This window comes from Vanellus vanellus (assembly GCF_965231255.1).
Source record: "Vanellus vanellus genome assembly, chromosome: 8".
NCBI lineage: Eukaryota > Metazoa > Chordata > Aves > Charadriiformes > Charadriidae > Vanellus > Vanellus vanellus.
In genome coordinates this window covers 6,136,569-6,163,893 of record NC_138913.1, presented here as the reverse complement: position 1 = coordinate 6,163,893, position 27,325 = coordinate 6,136,569, and the positions used below count along the sequence as shown (strand labels likewise).

The window sequence follows — 27,325 nt, the reverse complement described above, 5'->3', positions numbered from 1 at the left end:
GTATCTCATCTATACCCTGTATTCCCTTCCCAGGCACTTAGGAAGGCTTAGTTCTAGAATAGCAATGGAATTAACTCAAATTGCTGAGTCTAGGGTATTTCTCTGTATTCTGCTGGTAATTCCATACTCTCCCAATGAATTCTGTACAAATTTTCTGTATAAATTTTGTTCAACAGAAGCTATGTGTGGAAGCTATAACTTTTCCTTGTAGTTTCTCAGCAGGAACACGCTGTAAGACAGGCAGCACGCTCTGAGTCTCTGACATATTTCAGTGATCACACTGGACTTTAAGGAAAAAGTAAATCTACCTGTTAACTGTACTGGTATTCTTTTCAATGAATTGCACTTGAAAGTAATTGCACTAACATGTAGTTACATTTTTAAATGCTTTTCAAATACCATACTTCCTCTTGCTGCGTTTGCAGCTTATTTTGTTTAGCCCCAGTCATATGGAGGTTTTGGGCTGTAGCTATCTTCTCAAACACTTTGTAACTAGAGGTTCCTGTGTTACTAAAATCATTTTATGTCCTGGACTGAGCTCAACTTTTCTGAAAAGTGATCATCTGGAAGTCAGCCTGAGATCCAGCTGTGTCACATGGATTTTCCCTGCTTTCTGAAACGATCTGTTCCACTGCTTTTGAAGTTTCTGGGTCCTGAGAGCAGGGACTATCCAGTGTATCGCCACTGCTGTTGCAGTGAAGAGGGGAGGCTATGTCGGAGGGCTGATCTGAGGGTTTGCCTGGAGCAGGTGGCAGGGGCATGGACAAAGGAAGATTCATCATGTAGAACACATTGCCAAGACGTCGAGACACCTTTAAAGACAAAACCACAATTGCAGCAGTTGCTTCTTGAAGCCTTAAAGCCATTAAACATCAAGGCTGACTGTCATATAGCAATGCCAGGGACATCCAGCAGATCCCAGCCATCTCCAAGGGTTATCAGTGGTTAGCAAAAGTGAAAAAAATCCCTTCCATTTTCACCCTCTCATATTTTTCTAAGCCTGGGTTCTTGCAGAAGGAGCTTGGCAATAGTCAGCTTGGGAAACAGCGCAATGTGCTGGGCTTGACAGCAGGTTCCTCTTTTTCTTTAGGTGCTGTAGCACCTATGGGACAGAGGGGAGGCGACTGCCAGCCAGGAGTGGGGAAGGTGGTTTTAATGAGAAGTGAGAAAGAGCAAGTGGTTAAAGAAGATGAAAAGAACCAGTCAACAATAGAAACACAGAGAGAGTTGATATTACTGGATGAAATTGAGAGCAGAAAACTATAAACATAGAGGAACAGCCTGTCTGTGAAAGATTATATTCCCAGAAAGGTTGTAGAAACCTCTACTTGGTATGTTTTAAAAGCCAGATTGGAGCAAAAGCAAGTATGTATCAGCGCAGTTCTTACCAGCTGGGAAGGGAAAAGAGGAGTGAAACTGAGTTAATTCATCAAACATATCTTTTCCATTTCCAACCTCAGTGCTGTTGTATCCTGACTCCACTTCGAGTGTCTCTCAAACTGACAGTCCAAACCTCCCCTTAGTGTCTCCCTGCATGCTGTTTTAGCATGAAGAGAAGCAAAAGCAAAGTATGCTGGAGTAATTTCTTTTCTCCTAATATTACAGTAGTTACTTTATCAGTGAGAAAAAATGTGGTTTAATTTGGAAAAATGTCATCCTGTTCGCTTCTGACTCTTTCATGTCTCTGAGACTTGTCATTTAATGATCATACCTGAGAGCGAATTTTTAACGCTGGTCCAAGTTTTAATCCCATTGTATCCAGGAGATGTTCCTCTGTTAGCAGCGGGAGGGTTTCTCCATCAATAGCATGGTCTTTAAATATCTTATGAAACGATAAAACACATCATGGTGTGCTAAAACAAACTTCACTGGTTATTTTTTATGCTTAATCCTGAGACATAGACAATAAAAGGAGGAAATAATAATTTTAGTGTTTTATCTTAATATTAATCTCTTAACCGCAGTGTGAGGTCTCTTGTTTAGGTGTGTGGATATCAGACACTTGCCTGTAGCTTATCTACTTGTTCTTGGCAAGTGGGAACTTTGTAATGTTTCAATGTTGGTTAGTTCTTCTGGGTTTTTTTAGGAAGTGAGCAGCCTGCTATCAGTGAAAGAATAGTGTTGAACTTTATAAGATTTTACCAGGAATATACAAGACTTCAACCTCTTTGCATTTCTAATGATGTTTCATTTTTCAAATGGAATGATACCTATAAGAGCTTGGGGCCAGTAGCTGGGTTATACCAATATCCAAGAATGCAAAATTGCTTTAATCTGCATAAAAATTGGGCAGGGCATGTGGATTGAAAAAATTAAAATACTTTTCTTATACTATTGTTTTGCTGCTGGTCCTCCTGGTATGTGTCATGACCAATGACTCCAGATTGTAGCAGAAGTGCATGTAACCTCTCAGAGCGTGGACTGGCTTTCCCTTTAAGAAGCAAGTGGCTTCATATGTTGAAGCACAGTGAAAACTACTATTACATTTGTAACTCTTTGACAACTGGTTAACCTCTAGCATTTACGTTTGTTTGATGACCTTCACATCTAGATGTTCTTAAAGACCTGAAAATATGTTGTATGTTTATAATCACCTGGGCATAATCTGAACAGCCTGGGAGGCTAACGATGAAGTTGTATACATCATCAACAGTCCACTTGCGAATGTCTTCAATGGAAGAAATATCTTCTCCGTTCAGGATCAGGCCATGTGCTCCTTTGAGGACGAAACACAAATGTTATGTTTGTAGGACTTTGCTGCCAAATCAATAGGAAGTGACTGTTAACATGAGAATTTTTACAGTTCTCCAGAACCTAATATACTAACAGCAGTGTGTAGTCACAGGTAGATACAGGAGTCCTAGACACAAAAAATCACGAAATCATCAGTAGCAGCTGATTCTGGAGGGTTTTCTTTTGGTGGCTTCTTTTGTTTACTGCTGGCACTGTATGTACCAGTCACTACACATACAAATCATACTGCGGTATTTTCTCTAATTAGTACATTATCCAATGCTTTTGATTCCTTAGACTTTACTGTTATTTTGATTTGACTAATATTTCAGTAGGCCTTTGCTAGCCCATAATGCCTATTGTGAGTTAGAAGGACATACAGAAAAGTTATGCGCAGAGGAGAGAGGCTAGCTCACAATTTCATTCAGCAATTTTGTTTATTTTAATTAAAATTCCTTTTGCAGACAGGAGCTGAATACTTAATGTGCATTATATATTTTTCAGTGATACAGTATGTCTTTGGTAGATGATCCTGGACAAACACCCCAACCTGTTTTCAATTCATGTAACGGGACATTTTGCAGGGCTCATCCACTGGCCCTGGTGCCTTTAACAAGAGCTGCAAAGCTTTAGAAACAATGATTCTTGCACAGTGGCTGCAGAGGTCTGTGTCTTATGCTCTGTTCTCGGAGAGGTCAAGTCTCAGGGATAAGTTTAGTCCTAAATGAGTGCAGCTTCTAAGGGGATTCCTTGTCCTGTTTGACACACACAGGGATTACGATCAGTGTATTTTGTGCTGCTGTGTTTCCCCCCAACCACCAGAAGGAGAGAATGTAACACGTTGAACAGAATTGCAGAGAACCTCAAAGTGCTGCTAACTTGACAGCTTAGAGGTAACAAGTGCGTTGTGCCCAGGGACTGATATAAACACAGGATGACATCCTACAGTGGTATGGTGCATAGCACAGAGCATTGTAACAGGAGGCTGCTTTGTGACTTTTTGCTGTGCAATTGCATTGTTCTGCAAAGTAAAGCACTGCTACCTAAGCAGCATGGTTTGCAGGCAGGGAAGACCACTCTTTACGTTTGCTGACTTGGATTTACCAAGTTATTACTATTTGCAGCATATGAATTCTACATTTAGTTGCCATGACACTATCATATCAAAAATTTGCGTAAAACAGAGGGAAGAAATAAGAGGCAAAACCAATAAAGATAAGTAATATCAACATGCCACTAACTGTAATCTGGAGACCTCACAAACCTGAAGGTAGCAATGGGTTACTGGGAACTGGAAATCCATATGGTAATGCTGAGAATGGGATTGCAGAAGGGTACATGTACTTGTCATCAAAAGCAGCACAGGAGCTATTAGATTCCTTCTCATTTGTGTTGCTGCAGCTGTTGGTTTCAGTAGAAATTTCATGAGTAGCACAGTTTTTTCTCAAGCCTTGTTCAAATTCTTTACAGTTTTTGGCAACTGCAGGTGGCTCAGTCTGGTTTTTGCTTTGTTCATGTTTGTTTGGTGTCTCTACCTCTGCTTCTTTCTTGTCGTCTTTCTCATCATCCGCTGCAGCTGAAGCAGGGTCTGTAGTTTTGTCATCAGATTGGTTCTTTGTGCCATTGGCACTACAGTCTGCGGTTTTGTGATTTCCAGCTCTTCTCCCTGGTCTACGTCCCCTCTCCCTTTGCAAAGTGCTGACTGGAGGGTATGGGCTGGTTGCCATGAGCATAGTGTTGCCATGAATTTCATCAAGGGTGGTACGATGAACATATAAGTCACTGGGAAGATGGCCTTCAGGTAGTCTGTGCCTGCCACGGAAAGCCATGGGACTAGCTGGCATCCCATGGTAAAGGAAAGGTGCTTCCAGGCCCAGTAGCCCTTTCCGATGAGCTTTCTCCATTTCTTTTTGCTGAAAAATAGCACTCATCTCCATTTCCATTCTAAGAGACACACAGAGCACAAGAAGTTAGGGCAGCTCAGTTCTTTCATCACCTCTTTTTTTCAGAGCATTTTAAAACTCAGATCATTGAATAGGCAAGAGTACTGCTTTTCTTCTCTCTCCCCTATATTGCTGTGTGTGAGAGGTCACAAACTGCAGATGGAATGGCAAACCTGGCTATATTTAATATGCTGCCAGGTACATATAGTAAACAAAAACGAAGAGAAAATATATCTTCCAGGTGATGCCTCTGGATATTTCAGACAAAAAAGTGTTATTTGTATATTGGCAATCCAGGCATTATTACAGTGATTATATTCAGTTAGGATTTGGAAAATTGTCTCCAGGGTCATAAGGGTTGAAGACTAAAGCAAATAAGTGATTTACATTACCAATCAGAAAATTACACTGAAAACTGGAAAATTGCAGTGATATTGTAAATTGTAAAGAACTGGAGTTATATCATATATCTATGGAAGCTATGCATACATTCAGAGTAAGCTTCTGTGAGTAGGTTTCTTGAGTAACTCTCCATAATGCCTGGCACCTGAGCATGGCTCTGAGAGTGTGAAAGGGTGAGAGCCTGGTAGTAAGTGTTCAGCTGATCTCCCTCCTGGTGGACAAAGCCAATGCTCCAGGGTCTGTGCCAGCTTCCTGCCCCTGGCATAGTGGGTAGGAGGGCTTACCAGTGAGATGTGGAGAATACAAGGAGTAGTATGTGTCTCCATTGTACCAACCTTTGCTAACTTTCCCTGGAGACAAGCTAGCGATCAGAAAGCTCCTAGAGCTCCACAGCTTCAGCTGGAGCTGAGAGATGGTGAAGTGAGCCAATCTACCAGACACAAACCAGAAATCTTTCAGCCTGCTTTGAGGAGCTTTCAGTGGGACTTCCACATTCTTCTTTGGAAAAGGGCTTGTGAGGGTAGCCAAATCTTTAAAGTGCACCAAGATAGCTTTCTTAACACTGCAATGAGGATTACGGGTCAGAGAGGTTCTGAGTTTTAGGAGACTTCCCATCAATGTAAAATTGTCAGGAAAAGAGTTTGGGCAAAAGATATCTATTCAGATGATTGTTGCAAGGAGGCATTAATTGATCACTCGATAACATTCAGGACTTTTGATCTGCCCTCTTTTCATCTTTGCAACAACCTCCAAATTACTAATTTTCTGCTTTCAGAGATCCAGTGGAAGTGGGTTTTTTTATGTACCATGTCCTTCTACATTTTCCCCAACTGTCATTGCTCATGCACAGCTCTTGAGGTGAAGATAAACAGCAAAGGACATTACATTCCTGACTACTCCTCCAGATAAGATAGTCTGCTTCTCTGAGGACCAGCAGACTGGGGATCACTGAGCTTTGGTGTAAGGCAGAGTCCCTTGGAGAAAAAGGATTTGGGCCCAGGTGCTCAGCAGCACATCTGCAGCAAGTGCAGGAGATTGTTTGCCAACATCTGATTTCTATAAAGAGTGAAAGGAACAAGTGTGGCTCTAAAGGTGACCTGCGCTGCAGAAGGTAGTGTGAAGCTAGGGGAAATTGCTAGGACAGCAAAAGACTGGGGTAAAAGGTTATCTCACGGATGTAGGCTGAGCTCTTTTATGTTGGGTTTTTCCTGGGTTTGGTGGGCTGAGGGAAGAGCCTGAACAGGTATGACAAGCTCTGATGTGGCTGAGGGTATATGTGATGGCCGTGCTTCTTGCTAGCTGTTTCACTTGTTTTTCTCAGTGTTTTTGACATGCACGAACTATATGAAATGCATTATTGATGTAAATCTTGTGCTTGGAGGAGTTCAGTAATTGCGCTTTGCTGACTGAAGAGCTCAGACACTTCTGTCATAATTCTCTTGAGATGCCTACTCGGAATTCATCTGTTCTTTGCTCTTAGTCTTACTGTGTGAGGGGTGCTGCCACTCAGTACTGTGCTGCAGCCCAGTACAGGAGTGGTTGAAGTGAAGAGTTCCGCTATGGAAATGGCGTGGCTGTGAGGGAGGGCACTAGTGGTTCCTTAACCAGCTACTGATCACACTGAAACTGGTACAAATAACTGGACTCTCAATAGTCAGCCTGACATCCATACTGTTTGGTTAAACTAGGCAAGCTGTCCACCCTTGTAGGGTGGAGATGTAGCTAATCATCCCAAGGCCCCAGCTGTAGAGGCTTAAAATGTTGTGTGTGATAGCACACAGCTGTAAAGTTTGAACTTGTTTCTGACTTTTTGTAACTTCAGAGTGTTTGCATCCAGAGTTCAAGGGCTGGGGCTGAAGTCTGTAGCTTCTTTGTCTCTTTAACCAAGCTGAGGGGTTTGTTTCTTTTTCTTATATTGTTCTAAGGCTAAAAGCAGAACAGGGACAAGCAGAAAGTTCAGTAGCTTCAGACCTCAAGAGATAATCACGGGCCTTCTGCTTCTCTGGGTAGCTTGGAAAAAGTATCTCTATCTCAGTAAATAAATATCCACAAGAAGTCTGTGACTTAATTTCCAGCTGCCTTTGCTGCCCTAATCCTGGCATGCACCTGAGAGCAAAGCTTGCTATTGATTACCTGGCAATATTTTGCTTTTGAACCAGTTCCTGTCTTCTGGCCACAGCTTCCATGGATTCTGGTTGCAGGAAGCTATATCCTTAAAGGGAGGGGGGAAAAAAAAATCTTGAAAATTCGCTTGTTTCCTCAGGCAAATGCACAAACCCCAAAGCAATGCAGAGACACTTTAAAAAGCTTTTTAAGACTTGAACTATGTGCTTCACCAGGAAGCTGATATGGCTTCAAGTTAAATCACATTTGTGTTCATTGATTCAGTGGGAATATATAGTAGAAACATGAAATCCAGCATCAGGTGTTTGCAGGATCAGATCTGTAGTTAGGTATACCTGTCATTATTCATAATGGAAAGAGACAGAAGGGTGATTTTTATTTGGTGACTTATGTCTTTAACTACATCTAGCTGCTCAGAAAATAATAATCAACAGTTAAGCAAAGCAAACCTGCTCCTTCGAGACTGTTTTCAGCCTAGATGCCATGTAGTTTTAAATTACATTTCCTCTTGAGGGAATCTCTTATTTGAGATCTGCATTAGGGGGGGAAAAAGCTCCCCTAAGATCACTTATCTCAAAGAAGGCACCTTAAGATATGACTTCATTGTATAAAGTGATATTTAAATTTATGTAAATGTATGTAAATTTATGTGCAGCATGACGTGTGTGGCACAGTTGTGTTGCCATGCTGTGATATCTAGCCTTCCCCTTAGAGCTGTGTCCTGTAATTTTGAGCCTTTATTGAAAGGACTTGTAGTTGCCCTACACGAGTAAAATGGCATGTGATATTATGATTAAAGGATATGATCAGTGATGTAGTCTTATAAAACAGCCAATGCTCATACATGAGCAAGCGTTAAATGTAGCAAAAAGTGTTGATGATTGGACTCATTTGTTTATCTACAGCCTTCTGTTTAGGTGTGAAAATGCTTGGAAAATACAAAAAGAGAAGGAGAGAACACAAACATGAAAATTATTTTGAAAACAGTGCATTTAACAAAAGCTAAAATGGATGTGTTTAGACTTAAAATGTCACAGTTTAGATTCTCTGGTAGCCAGACTGCCTCCTTTTATTGAGACTAACTTTTCCAAAGAAAATAAACTGTTTATTGACACTACTGAGAAACCTATGAAAAACTAGGAGGTGCAGTTTGTTTTCTCATTTACATGCTATCGCTTTTCAGGATGCAGACAATGCTTCATTACCTGGGCCTGGGTAAACACGGTTGGACAGTATGTTTGGCACGTTCGCATGCTGGGGGACTGTGGGTCCAAGGTGGGAAGCTATATGGATTTGTCTTGGGTCTGCTGATGCCATCATTTCAGTTGAAGGTAACAGATCTCTGAGAGGACATAAATACATTCAGACATGCAAAGGACATTGTTTAGTTAAGAATAATCGAAGATCTTTATATACTCTGGTATAGCACACACACAGTTATTCTTTAACTGCGGTGTTATAGTAGAGAAGTGGTGCAAAATACCTGTCTACCAGTCGAGGCTCAAACTGTGAGGGAATAGCCTGCATTCTCTGCTGGCCTGTGCCCATTAGCTGAGGGTTTACTGCCATCAACTGATTTCTCATTAGCATCTCCTGCCGCTGCCGCAGTTCTGACAGAAAGCATATACAGTTCTGTTGTCAATGTAGTAAATTAGAAAGTGATTCTGTCTGCAGTGTAACTTTACCAGAAAAAGTAGGGCTTTTTCCTCAAGTGCCAGCATTTTAGTATGTTTGGTTTTTGTTTTTTTTTTAATAGCAGCAACTAAAAAAGATGTTTCTTCTGCCACCTTAACCACTTTGTTTAAATAATATAGATTTATACAATCAAACTGCAGTAAAAATAAACAGGATGTGCACAGTCAAGTGTACAAAAGGATAATCTACAATTAACAGTAATTCATATAACACTATGAAACCGAAGAGAATAGCCACGAATGTTCAGTTCTCTGCTTGACAGAGTTTTCCTTTCTAATACAGTTTTATTTTTAGAAAAATCTTATTAGCTGGAACCTGCTTTGTCATGAGACAGCAGCTCTAGAAAGAAGACCCTGCAGTGGTGAGCCACAACCTCATAATGTCCAGCTATGGCTTTTGTTGCTGAGCGCCTGTGTGACCTTGACTCTACTTCTAGATACTTAGCATCTCTTGATCAAATTCTGAATGCCAAGAAACCCTCATGTTAAATTTTAATTACCTTAAGAGAAATGTTTCTCTGGTTACTCCTAAGATAAATTTTAAATTGAAGAAGTTTTGAAGACATTAAACCTGTTGCTGGCTGTTTCTTGTACAGTGTACAGATATTAGCAATCCTATAAACAAATGTACAGTTAGGTTTCTTCCTGCTTACCTCCTGCTGCCATGCCACTTGCTAATCGGTATAAGTGCTTTTCTTCTAGTGTTCCTTGTTCCCCCAGGATAGACATTTTTCTCATGTGATCTCGTGGAGTCATGCTGCAAGGAGACATCAACAACTTTTCTGTTGTAAAGAACTGAATCAGCAGGCCCAAAGAAAAGAGTAAGACATTCAACAGTGTAAGCAACAGAGCAGGTTATACAAGTTAATTTCTCAGATAAGCAGGTAGGCCTTCCGCCAGTCACAGCTCTACACTTCAGTGCTTGTGGATTGTATTGGTTACTATATAGAAACTTTCTTTTTTCAGGACAACACAAATTTATACTGAGTTGTTCAGTGTCCTTGGGTCTTACTATGCAAGGATGTTGGGAAATACCAGCTGCTCAAAAAGATGTAATTAAGCCAAAGTCTTTTGCCTGCAGCCCCTGGTGTATCACAGCAGCCCCAAGAATTGACATGTGCTCATACTCAGGGAGGCAGGTATCTTTGGTTTAATTTGGGAATTGTAATAGTTTGGAGCCTTGTCTACTGTAAACTAAGTGAAACAGATGGAAAGAAATGGTAGAAATACTCTGTTCCAAATGACATCAGCCCCTTAAGACTGCCAAATGAATTTAAAAAAGGTAAAAGAACATGCTTTGTAGTGGTGAAAATAGTGATAAAAACAGCAAGGCTCAGATTAATTATGCATATATGTACAGGTAAATAAAGCCAGATGAAGAGTTGAAATATAGATTAAAAACTAATACACTACAAATGCATAGCTGAATAGCTTTACTGTCATTGAGGTGGATTGTGTGAGCGTTTCTAAGTCTGTCCAAAGAGGAAGGTGACTACATTACAAATGATCCTGATGCCAGGGGAATGAATAACCACAGTATGCCCTGCTCAGGATTTTAGGGGAATGATCTACAGTAGGATTATTTATGCAGATAAGTCATAAAGGAAATAAGTCTTGTAACCCACAGCCTGGATGTTAAAGCATCCCACACAGAATAGCTTTTTAAGTTGAGGGGTTGGCAGAGGGAGAAGGCTAGCCCTAAAGGCAACAAGGGCATCTGTAGATTCATTTCAAACTAGATTTGCACAGCCAATGATTGATTTTATTATTTTTTTTTTAAAGTTGAAATTAAGGAGTTGAATTTTCTTCTCCATTAGCTTTGACAAAATTGATTCTGTCTTCTGAAAAATGGAAGGTGTAATGCTTCAGTGTTATCATGCAGATAGAGAGTTACAGCTCCATGAGTTCAGCTGGCATTTGGTATAGGTAACAGTGAGGAACACCTTAGAAATGCAAAGAAAGAAGCACAGAGAATCTACCAAAGCCAAAGAGAGCTCAAGTGAATTGCACCTTTCTGAACCTTTTCCATGAAACCAGTAGACAGGAATCACTGAGAAACAAGGTCTGAGCAACAGGATCTAAGGAACAGAGGACTGGCTGTGCCGCTAAGGGCAGCAGACTCTTCATAGTCTAGTTTGGGATGTGAATCCCGTGGCAGGGAAATCATCACTGAAAAATGCCCTGACAGCAGCTGCCTTCCATTTCAGCTTAGTGCTGACAACTGCTGAATTCATGTTAATAATCACTCCATGAAGATGTGATCTCTGAAGCACAAATGGCCGAAACCATCCAGAGCTTTGGATGGTTTGACTTTTTATGGTTTACTTGCTGATTAGCCTTTAGCATGTTGTGATGATGCTATTACATTAAAATGCCAGCATTTTGATCAGGTCTTTCTCATGTATTTTCACATTTATGCCAAACTTGCTTACTTTGCAGGCTGAAACATATTTTCTTTTTTATACCACGTTGCCCCTTCTTCTAGCCTTACAAAGTCAATGCCCGTGATTAATGGCGTTGGGACCAATTGTGCATATGCAACCTGTGCAAAGGCGGTGGTGTTGTACAAGTACCAGTGAGATCAAACACAGCTTGAAATATTAGCATTATTTTGAGTACAAGACAGATCCAATTGCTAAGTGGCTTGTTTACCTTTAAACCAGCTACCTAGGATACAGAAATTCCTTAGAAATAGTAAGCAGGAACAACCAAAATTCCCTTTTTCACAGCCAGTTCTTCTCCAAAACAGAACCAAACTTTAAAAACTGTTCATAATAAAGAATCTGATGGAAGTGAAATCTTGTATTTTGTTACCCAAGCTGTTTATAAGTTAGAGTAATCATTAGAACTCTTTTCATTGCTTTTAGCCTATTGATGGGTTACAAAACATTTTAAGGGAAAGCTGCCAATCTAATTCATATGCATGAGTAATTTGCTTTTTCCTTGATATAGTGAAGATACTTGGTCTCAGCCTCAAAATGAGTTTTCCAAAAGTTAGACAAGTTAGTCATTTCAGCCATGCAGACTGAGAGTAGAGACTATACTTGGACTGAGAGTAGAGACTATGCTTGGACCACACCACTGGTGTTCTCTCAAAATAAAAATTCCTTACATTTTGTCCATATTGTAAATGCTAGATTCTGTGTTGGCCAAGATTCAGGTCTTCCTGGAAGCAGACAAACCTGTCAAATCCAAGAACAGCACCATGTCCTTTGTTCTTGACATATGTGTCTGAGCATGTGATGCTGGACATGTTTCCATTTGCCTTTTTTTAAGGATACTTTAGACTTAAAGCGGTTTAGGATGCTGGGTGCTTCATGAAGAGCATTTGAGCTGCCAAAGTGCTTCTGAGCTGCTAAAGCATTTTAAAGCTCAGTACTAAAGCGATTTAGTGCTGAACTAAACTTTACAGCAGCTCAAAAAATAGATGGCAACTGGGATGATGGTATTTGCCATACCATATTGGTCCAGTGAGCCATTTAGGTGGTTTCCTTTCACAGATGAGTGGCTGTGTATTAAATATTCTGGAAAACAAAGCTGTGATTTTAAACTTCATGCTAACCTTCTTACAAGCCTCACCTTTGGCTTTTGTCTGGTGCACCTAACTAGAGAATATGAAGGTGCAAAGCAACCAGCAGAGGTCCAGATAGACATAATGGAAAAAACAGGAAGTTTTAACCTTTTTATTCTAGTAAATCAGAAAAAATATTTAAAAGCTAGTATTAAGACTAACAAAGTTTTGTCTGTCAGATGACTGACTAGGTGTACCACTTTTGCTTTTTAGGAACTACTAGAATGCTTCAATCCCCTGTTTTAATCACAGTTGTGAAGGCATTTTATTCTGGGGAAGCTGTCCCTGTGTGGGGAAAAGACATACAAGTAAAAGACACTTTTCTTTATCAGACCTACCTAGTACTTCGACACTTTTATTGCTGTAGTAACACCCCTCACTCAACTCCCCCCTAAAAACACACCCGTGACTAAAATTATTCGATACAACTAAAGTGTAGAATCATGGAAAACCTAATGGGAAAAGACCCGTCTTTCTGACCCAAATCCACCACCTCCAGGTGTGATCCCAAGTACCATGCCTGTTCTGACAAACACCTACCAACAACCAAGCGGCAGTAACTGTGGTTAGAAACCAGTAGCACCAGTATCCCTGTGATGTTCTCTGTATAGTCTGTGCAGTTCCCAAAACAAGTCTGGATTTTGTGTTGGTTGTGAAGTATGTTATACTGTCTGTTGACAGGTTATCTCTCACATAGCCTCCTTTCAGAGCTGAAGCAGAAATATTTAAGACCGTTCTTTAAATCTTTTATTTTGTTTTTATTTAAAGTGAGGTTTTCTTCTAAATGCTGTCAATTTCACTGAATGTAGGGTACCATATACAGCAGCATCCATAGTGGAGCTGATCCATATTTATTGACAGATTATTATCTATTAGATGACCAAGATTCACAGAGCATCACTTCAGGCAGCATTCATTGCTTCAGGCAATGTGCATCGCATAAGCAACTTATCCTTGCAAAGGTAGACTAGGTGGTCTGTTGGTTTGATGTGGAAAAGATATAATATTGGAAAAAGTCATGGAATAATATGACTTTAAAGTTCATTGGTATCTTCCTCTGCTAAAGCTGTAGCTTATTGCTTCCACTGACCCAGTTTTTGGATCATCATGAGTCAAAAGGAGGGTTTGATTCCTTAATGAGGTTTTCACTGGAGTTGCTCCATGAAGTCATTCTGTTGTTTTATTTTTTCATTGGTGTGACAGTCAATCCTATATAACTTAGTTTGGATTTCTTCTCAGATATATAAAAATAACTCTAGTATTTTTGGTAAAAATTTTCAGGTGTTATTTCCACCGAAATTCTAATCTATTTTCCCTAGCTGAATGTTAGAATATCAATATGGCATAATTTTTATTTAAAGGACACATTTTGTATGTATATGTCATCCACATTAAATTGCTTGTTTATTTCCATGAGTTTCCTGTTCGGGGAAGTATTGAACTGATCAGGTAGGATAAATAGTTAGCTTAATAACCTAATATAAAGACTTGTATGTAACCCTGTGTCAGGAGGAGATACTGAAATTGACTAATCTATGTTATTCCGTTTGGAAAAACACCTTTTGTGGTTACTTAGGTGGGGTTCTGATTGTGGGTCAAATTTAGGGTACTGACGGTTTGTACTATTTCCATAAAAACTAGCATGTTAGAAAACATCATCAGCAAAAAAGATCTCTGAAGGAACAGGGAAAGTATACTTCTGATACATATATTAGCTAGGATTTGAGAGTAGCTCAGAATCTTGCATCAGGGTTCATATAAATTCATACACGCCAGCTGTCCAGTGTTACATTCATATATGGCTCTTCTCTGATCCTATTGCACAAATCCTGGCTGTACAGCACATTACAGGGATGAAGACAAGTTAATCTCTACCTTTAGAGTCTTACCCTTAGCAAACCCTTCTTGGCAGCAGGCAGAACCACTCACCCAGTACTAATTCTGTCTCAATTTATTAGATGAGAAGTGGCAAGACACGAACTTCATGAACCAGAAGCATTTGCAAATCTAATCATGCTATATGCTGTTTCAAAATGTCTACAGCAGTCTGTATATCTGTATTATTAATTGTATTGGCAAATACAGTATAGTTTTATATATAACATAGACTTGTTGGAAGACATTTTTTTTAGTTATATGCGTTAAGATTTCATTAACTAATTCTGCTTTTATTTACATCAGACACATGAAATTATCATTTTTTAAAAGCAATGTTTTGTGTACCTTTGGAGTGACTCTACAGACCGTTTGGATGAAGCTGAGTATTGTTTAAAATGCTCAGGTCAATATGTGTCAGAGAAATCAGTTAAATATACAATATAAACATATGTACATGCTTATGAGTGAAATATATGAATAAACTCATACATAGTCTCATTTTCATTGGCTCCCTTTTTAGAAAAGGCTCTCCTGATTACTTGAGAAATCAGATGCTGTTTTAAAAAACAGATAAATATTCCAATATTATTAATACTCTAATGTTATTAATTGTAGTGTCAAGGGTTCTTTCCCTAAACCTATGCTAGGAGTCATAAAGCCAGATATTGTACATATTCAAGAACCCACAGGCAACAAAATAAGTGACTTTTGGAAAGCAAGAAAGCAATTATACCAACATTAGGTCATACAGGAGCATGAAATATGTCATCCTAATTGGAGTATGGTACCATTGGAGAGACTGTAAGGCTAAATTCTAATCCTAGATACGTGGGCACAGACTGCTCAGAGACTGAGATTAGAGTGTAATCCTAAAACTGGATTGAGAACGATACATTCCCTAAAGAAAGGAAAATAACTATATTTATGCTGTGTGTGGCAGCCAGTAGAGTTTGCATTGCATGCCTTTACACTGAAATGAAGACGTGGATGTTTCATCATTTTTGAGCTAGCTAATTGGTAAGAGAGCAAGCAGCAAGTCACTCTTTTTTTTTTTTTTTTTTTTTTTTTAAACACACTGGTCTCAAAAAGAAATCAAGGCTTAGTATTGGCAAACTCAGTCCTCCAGGAACTAAGTTAGTTTCATAATAGAACTTCATCTTGTTCCCACTGAAGTGGCTGGGAACTGTTATTCCTGTGTGCCACTAAGGCAACAATCAGCTTAATGCCTCGACTAAAACCAAAGGTGGAGATGCACTATGCTGAGCACAAACACTCGGCAAGAACCCTCAAAGCCTACTAGGTGAGGCAGACAGATGGTGGAGAAAAAAGAAGCAGTCTTGCCATTTGATATGCCATTGGAGGCACAGAGATACAGGACAATAAGCAGCTGAGGTGGGAATTGTGCTTAACACTTCTCCCTCTCAGCTCCATGCTGTAACCACAGGACTGGTTTCTGCAGAACCATAGTGCTTATGTTGTTAATTCGTATTTTTGGCAGCACGCAAAGGCTCCATTTGGGATCACACTGAGTGTTTTAACTGTGCCTTTTAAAAAACTTAAGTAAAATAACTAAGCAAGAACTAATGAAAGCAGTGGTTCTGGCAGGGAAAGTGTGTGCATGCACACATATGTGCGTAACGTTGTACACCCACCCTGTATCCTGACAGACTGGTACATGGAGAAGCTGTTTACAAGGGATGGGTGTCTCTATTACATTGGTTATATACACAGAGATAAAAGCATGATCTAATTTGTTTTCCTTGTGGATTTGTTTCATAATTGGGGGTGATGTTTGAAACATTATCCTCTTGTCTTTGATTCTTTTAGAAGCCTAAAGATTACAAAATGTGCCATAAGGGGGATCAGTTAAAGGGAAACTAAACTGTATTTTTTACTTTTTAATAATTTCTACTTTTAAAGCATAAAAAAGAAGTTTTTTCTTTTTTTATTTTTAAATACTGGAAATAGAAGTCTTGGGATGGAAAGCTTTCTGACAATTGGAGAGCAAGTCTGGTATTTCCAAATGAATTGCAGTTGAGGTTTAGGGGGATTTGTGTCTCACTTTAACATGAAATACTAGTGCAAATGACAACACTCCCAGTGCCAAAAGAAACCAGGTACTGGAAAGACGAATGAGTTTTAGGAAGGCTATTTAAAACTTTTTATTTAACAACTCTTTAACTTCACTGGCTAACAGAGTTTGAATCCAGAAAACTTATACTGAATCCTCAGTACCTTCCCTCTTCAGTTAGGATATTAAATATTGTCACAGTAACCATCGGACTTCCCAAAATCCTCTGATAAAACATAAAACTGCATTTGATGTGTTTTATACCACTACGGTAAAACAAGATGGTGTGGGTTTTTGTCATGAGTCGTTGCAGGTTAGCTTTCTTTATTACAAAACAAAAGACAGCACAGACTTGTCTTAAAAAATATTTGCAGGTTAAAATTTATGTTAAAATATATGTAGGTCACGGATGTTGGATACTAAAACCACTGTTATTTTCCAAACTCATATATGAAATCACAAGTTTTAATACAAACTTTTTCCCCTTTTGAGATTAACATGTGAAATTGCACACCTGATCCTGTAAACAGACTCAGAAATGGGCATCTTGAACAGACTAAACATTTTCAGCTCCAGTATGAAGGATCAGACCATGATAAAATTACCTGAGTCAGGATTGCCCTTCTCTCTCACTCTTCCCGTATCTCTGGGGCACCAGGGAGATACAGAAATTCACATATTCTCTAACTGAGGAACTTGAAATTTTAGCTCTGAAGGTGGTATAGTAGTGCCCAAGCCTTTCGCAGTCTACAGTTAATTCCGCCCACATATTCGGATAATAGCAACATGTAAGGAACCTCATCATCTTATGATATTTTTTTTACAAAATATATCACACTGCATACATTGGTGTTCCACAAATCTCCTAGCACTGGAGTTTGTTACAATGGCTACACACACAAGCAAAATTTTAATTAGGTAAAGCTCATGTAGGTACATCAGACTAAAACAGCCAAATATCTGTGTGATGATAACCTTGATTAATTCTGATTGCACACTGATTTAGAAAATCCACTGCTCCAGGAATTATCTGTAAAATATTGAGGTTTTTCTATTGTACTTTAAAAAGGTAACTTCACACAAAGATTAAGCTATGTATTAATAAACAGTTAGTTTTTAAGAATATTTTGTTGTGGTTAGACAAGACAGTGAAACTTTTGCACATGTACATTAAGCAACTCAATCTGTATCCAAAGTTTTCTAGAAAAATACTGAATACACAATGACAAGCCTTCCCAAAGTAAAATCCTCCATTTGTGACCTTTGAATTTTTCCAAAATGATCAAGTTTGTCATAAAAATACAGCATTTCCACCTGAATATGCATGATTATTTACCCATAAGAATACATACAGCAGATTGCTAAGAAATCAGAATGTAGTTAATCACATACTTTACTATTTCTGTATTATCCCTGCCAATTCCTAATTGCACTCTCTTAAGTCCAGTGCTGCTCTTAAAGAAAAACACCATAAAGAAGTCTGCTTTGGTCTGAGCTCTTTCTGTCATGAGATAAGTCTTTCCTATCAAATATCAAAATACCTCTTGGTATTGCTTAGCAGATGTTGCATCGCCATTTACATTAAAAAATAGCACTTTTTATTTCATGTATACTTACATCTATTGTGAAGACCTTAGTTTTGGGTGAAATGAAGACACCATGAACATCCAAGAGTATGTGCCTTCACTATAAGTCTTCCTTTCGGGCTGCCTCAGTAATGTGATTGGCAGCTTTTAAAACACATCAAGATTAGCATGTCAAAAACTGCCTTAACTAACGCTGACTTTACTTTAAATACAAATTGAACTTATCTTGATTAGCCCTCATCCCTGCTTCTAAGCCCTACCCACTCTGACATCACAAGCCCTTCTCCAATACCATCCCCTAACCAGGCTGTAAAAACATAATTACAAGAAGAGCACTACACTGATCTGATAAACCTATTTCACATTTAACCTGCTAAGCTGTTGTTAGCTTTTAAGATGCTTGATGCATTCACTTAAAATCTTCCTGTGCCAACAAGAAATATGAGAGAGGGTTAACAATTGCCTAGCTCTCATACATTGTGTTACCTATTTATACTGATTTTTAGAAAGGGCGTACTTCTGACCGTTGGCAAGTGGTTACTCCAGAACTGTGTTATCCCAGAACTGTGTATCCGATTGGATTGGGGGGAACTAGAAGATGGAAATCCTGTTAAGCATATTGTGAGGCTAACACAGGGATCAGATGGTTATACTGCTCAAGCCGGCAATTTACTCTTTAATTCTCACTGCCAGTGAGTTAGGTCTCAGAGCAAATGCCCGGTAAATGGCAGATTTTAAAATGTCAGGGAGGGGTTAGTTTCTTCTAATATCCATGTCAGCCGATGGGACGTCAGGGTTGATGTTAATCCCTTGTTCACCTGCCAAAAGTTCATCAAGTGCATGCTGCAACAACAAAAAATTGTCCCTCCTCCTCTCTAAAATGCTAACACAGTGCTTAAACCTGGCGAAAATGGACCCATTCCTATTGAAAACTGCTCTCAGGGAAGTGTTGTCGTTAGCAAAGGGATGTAATCTGCTATAGTTCAGCACGTCTTTTCAAAAACAAACTATTTTTTTATAGTGTAACACAAAATGCACATATAATATCTAATGTGGGATTATAATTTATTTTTTTTTTTAAGTGACTGTGACTCTAAATATTTTTGTTGTAAATGCTATCATGGCTATTTTGTTGCTGTCTGGACCTTCTTTGTAAAGAAGAACATCCCACAGAGGATCATTGTTTAAAATGGTTTTAAAAATAATTTTAGGACTTGCTTTAAAAAAAAAAAAATAGAAACCAGCTGAAATAACCTGAGAATAATTTTCATGTGGTTGTCCAAATCTTTCCATGTGCGGGAAGACAAGGAATTGAAGGAGCATTCTAAGCTTAAAGATAATTTTCAGCTTGTGTTCAGTCCACTTGGTCTGAAACTGCCTACAGAAGCCTCTGACTTGAAATGTAATGAGTGGATACTGTCTTAAAAAAAGTTCCTGTGGTTGGAATTTTCAAGATTGTCTGGGTGAGGCTGAAGCAAACGCTTTATAAGATATTGGGTTGCCCAAATAAATGAAAAGCAGTGTCTTGCATCAGCAGCCATTTTTCATCAGGTGTTTTGGTGCATGTGAATCAGGAAAACCGCAAAAAGTTTAATACCAGGAAAAATTACTTCCTGAGGTAGAAACAAAATGAGCACTATAATAAGCATATATATTTATTTCTTCCTGTTTTCCCTAATGAGGGAAGTTTGGAGAGGGAGCATGCTACTTCGCAACACCCCTGGCATCTAGCCTTTGGTTTCTGGCACAGAAGCAGGATTGCTGTGTGCTGTAGTGAAGTGGGACAACCACAATTCATAAAGATGCTTTAATGGTCTCTCTCTGGAGAAGATCTAGTTGTTCTTGACTGGGTTTCACAGGTATCAGAGGTGTATTTCTGAATCATGCAGTGGTCTGTGTTTCTGCTGGTCATCTTCACCAACAGGAAAAATGGCAAAGCAGCAAAGGAGGGAGAGAGAGGGACATAGGAGATAAGTTATGAATAGAACAAAATAACTTAGGGTATATCAAATTGATCCAGGCCTTGGTCTGTCAATTAGTATCACAGTTAACTAAGATGGTTTAGGACAGTCTCGTCCCACGTTATCCCCTTTTCACAGAGGAATCTGAGAGTACGGAATTACTGACATTCAGATTCCTCTGTGCAAAGGGGATAACTGTAGCCGACAGCTCTCACCTGGTATGGGGTGTTTGTAGCCTGAGCTACTGACACCACATATGTACTAATGCAAAAGATGGAGCTGGAGTCACACCACCTTCTGTACAGTCTTACCCACACTTATTGCCTGGGGTTACCTCTACGGCAAGCAGTGCAAAAATCTCAAAACTGGAATTTAACCATCCGATATAGGATGCCCAAGAGAACATGACTTCATTGTAGACCACAAGGAGTTGCAAGAATGCTGCCAAAAAGCCAACAGTTTTGGGCAGTTTCTGTATTATTCTAAAGCTGAATTAAGAATGAGGAGATTCACGCTCTCAATTAATTTCAAAATAAATGTCAACTACTGCCACATCTTTCTCAATTCCTGAAGTATCAGAACGTGTTATCAGTGTGGAATCAACTCCATGCACTGAGGTAGATATAGTCTTACCATTGTTACTAGATATTTTGTCAGCATTGATTTGGGTCAGAACATACTTTGTTCCCTTTTGACAAAATTAGTGACACATGGCACAGCTGATGGGATTTATGGTCTTCAAAAATGGAAGGCAAAAAATTGTATTAGACGATTTTATGACTAGTTCAAGATTTATGTTGTTTACCAAAATGCAATGCTGGAATGGATTTGTATAAGTAGAGAACCTGCTAAACTAGAGTCTAAGCAGGTTTTAATCCATTGTTTCTAAACACTGTCTGTCATAAGTGAGGAATCTGTGAAAGAGTGATAATCCTTATTTCTTCTCCTTACAAAGTTCACTGAAGCAAGATACGCTTCAATGGACATTTATTTCTGCATAATGAAATGAGCCGGGTTGATACAGAACTTGGCAAATGGCTGCTTTATCACAGATCAACCTGCCTTTTTTCCAAAATGAAATCTGTGTTCAGACATAGCAAATTCTTTAGCTAAATCTCACTTCCTTCGATGTTTCCCCCAAAAGGTTTAAACTAGAAGAGCAGGGTGCCCACAACTGGCAGCATAGGTAAGGAACAGAGTGGTCTGATGGATAGGTTGGGAAGTCTGGGACCTGTAGGCTGCGAATCCCAAGAATGAGCTTGAACAAGAAGCTGTCTTAGAACAGCTAGAAGTGTCCTAGAAACCTGGGATTAGGAACAATCACCAGACTCTGCAGTGACAGAGCTGGCTTAGAAACACACGAGATGTTGCCTTTGGGTCCGCTCACAAGGAACTGAAAAATAACTAGAGAAGGGAATGGGCAAAGCTGTGTGTCCATGTCACTGTAATCATCTGAAGTCCTGGCAATGCAGAATGTCCTTTAAGCTGTAGCACTCCTTGGGAGTTAATTTTTTTTTCCAGTCCTCAGCCCTTTTCTTGTTTGAAGGGTAGGTGAGCAGATCAGCAAATCCTCACTGGGAAGGTAACAGGTTGTGACACGACTGGCTGTCCAATGGAAAAGCATTACAGTTACCACAGCTCTCGAGAGAAGTTTGGAGAGACTAGGTGGATTACACAGCTGTCTCATTCCCAGTGGATATCTGGGCATTAACCAGAGAGCTGGACCCAGTCAGGAGCAAAACTGAAGCTACCGAATTTTACTTATCATGGCAGATCTCAATTCCAAAAGTCAGTGAGTGAATCTAAGTGATGAAATATGGCTAACCCTTAAGTTGCTTTGAAAATTAAACTGACCAAACATTGTATGTTGAAAGAAGACTGTATTTTATGTGTCCCTAAATCAAAATGGTTGGAAAGGTCTGGATTTAAAACCATACAAGTTGAGTTTTCAAAGGCCTGATTTTTTGTCTGGCTAGCAGGACTGAAATGGTTTGGTCAAAACTTTCAAACGGGCCACATGCTGAAAGAGCAAACCAGTTGGTAAAATTATATTACCATCTCCACGCCTGCACAACAGAGGTAATGGAAGCTGCGCTCTGCCATGTTTCTGTCATCTACGGAATTTCACTCTTTTCACTTTGGACGTGCTCTTTTACATTTCATGGCAGACATGTTTTCGTATTTGCTTGTCTGGGAATTTTTTTCATTAGCCTATGTATAGATATAGGGTATTTTTGGATGTGGAAAGGCAAATTACAACTACATTGGTATCTCATTCAAAAAGAAAACTGTTGAGTAAATATTCTTTTTTGAACTAACTATTGACATAACAGCTAGAAATACAGGGGCTCAGATTCTGTCATTTAGGATGACCCTAAAAATGCTTTAGAACCAGCTCATGTATCAGCATAAACTTGCTCTCTCTGGCAACACGTATGCAGGTTGAAGTTCCACAGAATGCAACGGGGAGTTTTGCTGAACTATCCAGACCCATTGTACCAGATGGTACCGTATGGAAGTAACACTGATCCTTTGACTCTGTTGATTTCTAATTAGGTTTCTAGTAATTAATATAGTTTGCAGGCCTTGCATGAACTCTGCAGATTACCCATTCATATAAATGATTAACTGAAAAGGGATTAATCCTGGCATAAGTTCAACCAAAAAGAATTTTCCAGCCTGAAAATCTTATCCATCAGACTAGTATGAGGTAATAGAGAATGAAACATTACGTTTGTATTTTTTTTGTTTGTATTTTGTTTGTATTTGTGTAGTTCCATTTAAAAAAGAGTAACTCAATGTCAGAGTGTTAGAAATAGCTGCATTGTCAACATACATAAACATTTGTTGCGATAGATCTTTTATTCATGCTTTCTATGGAAATCAAAATGCATATTCAATATGAGATAGTTGGAAAAGTGTATTTATCATTGCTATTATTTTATAGTAGGTAAGGTAAATTCTGGCTTTGAAAAAAAAAGGATATGTTTTAGAATTCTATGGTTCATGTACCAGCTTGTGCTGGTATATGCAAGGTTGAAATTCTTATAACTGTAATACATCAGTGGCAACAGGGGCTGTCACCTCTGCTCATGACCAGTTCATCCAGCACATGCACTTGCAAGATTGTCCTGCTGAGTGTGCAGACCCTTCAGGTCAGGCAGAGCCCACCTTTGCATGCTAGCACCAGAGTTTCATAAATTCACTTTTTGTTATGTTTTAAAGCGTGGAAGTACAGTGAAATGTCAAAATCTTCCACAGCCTTTCCACCTGTGAAAATTCTCACTGAATTTAGGGGACTGTTAAAGGTTACTCGAAGGTGTATGCATTTCTGATCCGAAGGGTTTAGCTGGTCTTGTATGTTCTCAATGCCTCTTCAACTCCCCTCTGTGATCAGTCTATGGTTGTACATAAATATGGAATAAGGGATTGGATTTAGTTTTCATAACCCAGTGAAATGTATTTTAAACAGCTGCCTCAGGAACTACTGTAGGCTGATGGTCTATTAAAATCAGAATGTAGAATATTTATTTTGTGGGAAATTATGAGGATACTCAGATAGTTTGGACAAGGCATGCACACTGATCTCGGTGCAGGGAAGTCTGGAATGAATTTGCTCCAGGGAATTGTTAGTGTTGCACAATATTTCTGAGACTATAGGAATATAAGGAAAAAGTATTTATCTAGATGGCAGCACACTGCCGAGCTCTACCTGGAAGCCCAGGCAACGTTTCCTAACCCAGGTTCTGCAGAGCACTTCCCGCTAGTGAGTGCAGCTGCATCCATTCATTCATCCTCGGGGAATGGTCCTTCCAGCCCGTCAGGGCAGACTGTTCTGAAGGTTTTTGTCTGGCCCTAAAGCCGATCCCTGCTGCTTTGTGAGATGCCTGGGTATAAAGAGAGTCAACATCAAATCAGTGGATGACACAGATATTGTGGTGCTGGCAAGATAGCATCAGTGCCAGCTGAAGGCTTCTCAGCTATGTAGGCAAGACTGAATTGTGGTGCCTCAGTTCAGACTCTCAGGTGTCAGAAGTCAGAGGATGAAGGGAAGGGACAGAGCAGGAGAGATAATGGAGAGAGCTGTGGAGGGCGTGGTTTGATGTACATGGTGGGAAAGATGAGGGCAGTGAACCTGGTACCGGATCAGGCCACTCTTCCCCTACCCTCATGTGGCAGCAGCTCCTGGCACATGTATTCTGAGTCAGCACAGCCCAAGAGCAAGTCACCTGGCACTGGCAAAGTCAGCAATGGGGCAATAAGCATTTTTCCACCCCCAGCAATTTCTTGGCCCACGCAACTGCCCACTTCACCTAGGCAGCCTGCAACAAATCAAGCCAAGCGAGAGAAGCCCATGGATGCTGCTGCAGACAGTGACAGTCATGCAGAAAGGGGAAACAGAGCAGCACAGATATGTGCCAAGGAAAGGGAGAAAGAATAACATGGCAGGGATTCGGTCTCCTTCTCTCACAGAGAGAACAGTGGCTTCACTGGGTGTGAGCAAAGCTGGGGAAAGGACCTGCCTTAGAAGCAAACAAGAGTCACTGTGTTACTACATGCTACTGGACTCAGAATATTAAAAACCCCTAGCAGATAAATGTCCAAAGTCATTACATTCTATCTAAATATTGGGCAAAGTGCCACCCTGGTATGACTGCAACAATTGTATGACAGCAAGGATGGGTGTAGTCCAGCATGTTTAGATTCTTTATTATTTTAACTAGATGCTTGGGGTTTTGTTTTCATTTAATGGGTAATAAGGGCCATCCAAAACAGACTTGCTACTTTGCTTGGGTTTCATTGAAAGAGACACTACTAAAGGGAGAGGAAATCCCCAAAACGATACTCAGTGATTAAGTACATAGAATATAGGATTTCAGTGTTTACAAATCCTTTTTTTCAAATGAACTTGTGGCACTAATCCTCTAATGGCATTATTTCTTTGGAATATATGCCGGATTAAGGAGTCACAATGAGGCAAAGTACAAAAATCCACGTTAATCTCTCACCAGTGGATGCTGTGTGGGATGCAACTTTAACTATTTTGTTCCAAAATTGGTTCTGTTCCTAACCTTGCCCCAGGTCTCCGCAGAGGGAAGAGTAGATATAAACAACTGTGACACTGAGCACTCGGCAGATGGTCACAAACCATTTAACTGGATAGAAAGGGGAAGGCGTTTATTATTTTTAAACTCCAAAAGCTAAGCCTGCCTTGTGCATGTGCATGACGTACTGCAAGAAGCAGACACACAAGTCCTCAAGGCAGGAGCAGGACACACGTTCAGAAGTATGCCATGGAGGAGACAGCAACCGACGCAGCAGGGTCCAGTCTAGCAGGTAATAGGGGCATGGCTGGGCCCGGCCGCCGTGATACATTGCATGTTCACAGCACAGCCTGGGCCTATTGCAAAGTAATGCTCATGTTTTCAGCCCAGTGCAGCCGCCTCGCTCTAGTTATCCTGCTTTGTTTTGGGATAACCCTCCTGTCCCCTCTTCCCTCATAGCTGCTCTGAAAAAAGGTGGAGATTTGCTTTCTGGGAAGAGGAAACTAGGTCACCACGAAACTACATTTCCCTTCTCACCAGATTACAGGGATGCTGTCGTGGTGCCATGAGGTATTTTCACTATCATTCAACAGCCTAAAGGGGTGAAAGAATTACTGAATGGGCAACACATCACCTAACATCCTGATGTCAGAGCATTCAAATTAGCCCAGCCTAACCACTGTAATTGGTGCTTAACGTGCTTAAGGATTTCCTCAGTTCCAGGGAGCGGAGATTATCAGATACTCCCATTCCATGTTCTCATTGAACTGCAGTGGGCATCTAGTGTCTTGGGCCAGCAGAGCCTGGCACATGTGCAGAAACATGGGTTGCTTTGTCTCTGTTTGATCCCTGGCCATCATGTTAAGCACAAGTAAAGTGGAAAAGAGCTGTCAAATTCAATGAGTTCCTTACCAACAGAAATGCTTGGGATTTTTGATAGTTTGTATAGCTGAGATGCTTGAACACGTGAAGTGAATCAGCACAAAGGCAGGTGATCTTTCCCTGTTGATACAGGTCTGTAGTGAGATGCTAGTTTCAGAAATTGGGACAGGACAGCAACTCCTGGTGTCAGAAAACCCTAAAATCAACTTGGAGATCCTTTCTCTTTGGGAATAGAAATGTGCCCTCCATTCCTACGGGGAAAGACAGTTCATCACAATGGCAAATGTTTCCCAACGTGGTACTTCTCATGGGCAGGAGGACTTTCCTGATGTTCACTTTAACTTTTTCTTCTCTTAATCTTATCCTGTTGTCTCCTAGCAGCACCCTGTGCCTGATTCCACCCTCTCTGAATCATTTGTATGTTGACACACTAAGTCAAGCCTGGCCTCACGGCTGGTGTCTGCTCAGCTGCTTTCAAAGGAATCGTTAGTTTTGTTGACCAGCTTTAACATTCCCCACCATAAGCACTCCAGGTTGCATATGTCTTCATTGTATGCATATCAGTGGATGGTCCCTTGTATTTAAGGAAGTATAAATTATATTGCAACAAGTGTAGGCAAAGGTGAGCAGGAAATGATAAGGGAAACGGAGAGTTTGCCACATGAGGGGAGACAAGAGTTTGGTTGGTTTAGCCTACAAAAGTGAAGCCCTCATAGATTAAAAAGAATCATCAAAGCTCAAAAGATTCATCATAAATGGCCATGAGTATGTTTAAACTAGAAATTGTAACATTTGTCATCATGGAAATCAGATTCTAGAGCAGACAGACAGACAAAAAAAGGTATAGTGAGGTTTGATGTATGTATACGTGTATCAAATGATTTAATCGTAATGTTGTATCATGCTGTTGCCTACAAGCAGGTTGTACCGGGTGATGCAGTATGCCCTCTCCTTTCATGTCTCCTGTTGCCCTAAAATGAACAGGAGTGCACCAGTCCTCTGTATTCCTTTTTCTTACTGAACTATGCAACATCCTGCTGACAGCACGGCTTTGCTCAGCCTCCAGCAGTGTTTCTGACCAGTATGGACAAAAGGGGTGGGAAAACAAAGAGCTTTTCTTCAGGTAGTCTTGTAACTTGATCTATAAGGTGACTCAGCCTCTGCTAACAACAGCTGTTTCAGGGACATGCAGTGGTTAGTGTGCAGTATCGAAGTCTGTGTTGCCACTTCCTGATTTCTCCTTTCTCAGTGATCTAAACTGGGACATGATCAGGGCATTTAAATGGACTTCTCAACACTCCCCCAGGAAAGAGAGGCCAAGGACAGCAGGCTGACGCTGGGAGACAGTGCAGAGGAATAGAGGCATTGGGAAAGAGCCCACACGCTGCTTGTGCAGAGCTGCTGCTATCAAACTGATGAAGACAGAAACTTTTGA

At 40.1% G+C, this 27,325-nt stretch overlaps 1 protein-coding gene across 1 annotated transcript; it reads right to left on the bottom strand.

Annotated features, from left to right (window-relative positions):
• Positions 1 to 539: 539 nt before the first annotated feature.
• On the bottom strand, positions 540 to 9,652 carry SAMD7 (sterile alpha motif domain containing 7; the record flags this gene model as incomplete). Its single annotated transcript, XM_082487080.1, has 8 exons — positions 540 to 812; positions 1,712 to 1,822; positions 2,595 to 2,716; positions 3,998 to 4,677; positions 7,212 to 7,290; positions 8,408 to 8,544; positions 8,686 to 8,812; positions 9,550 to 9,652. 8 exons carry the CDS (start codon positions 9,650 to 9,652, stop codon positions 540 to 542), a joined length of 1,632 nt encoding a protein of 543 aa, XP_082343206.1.
• Between the last annotated feature and the right edge of the window lie 17,673 nt (positions 9,653 to 27,325).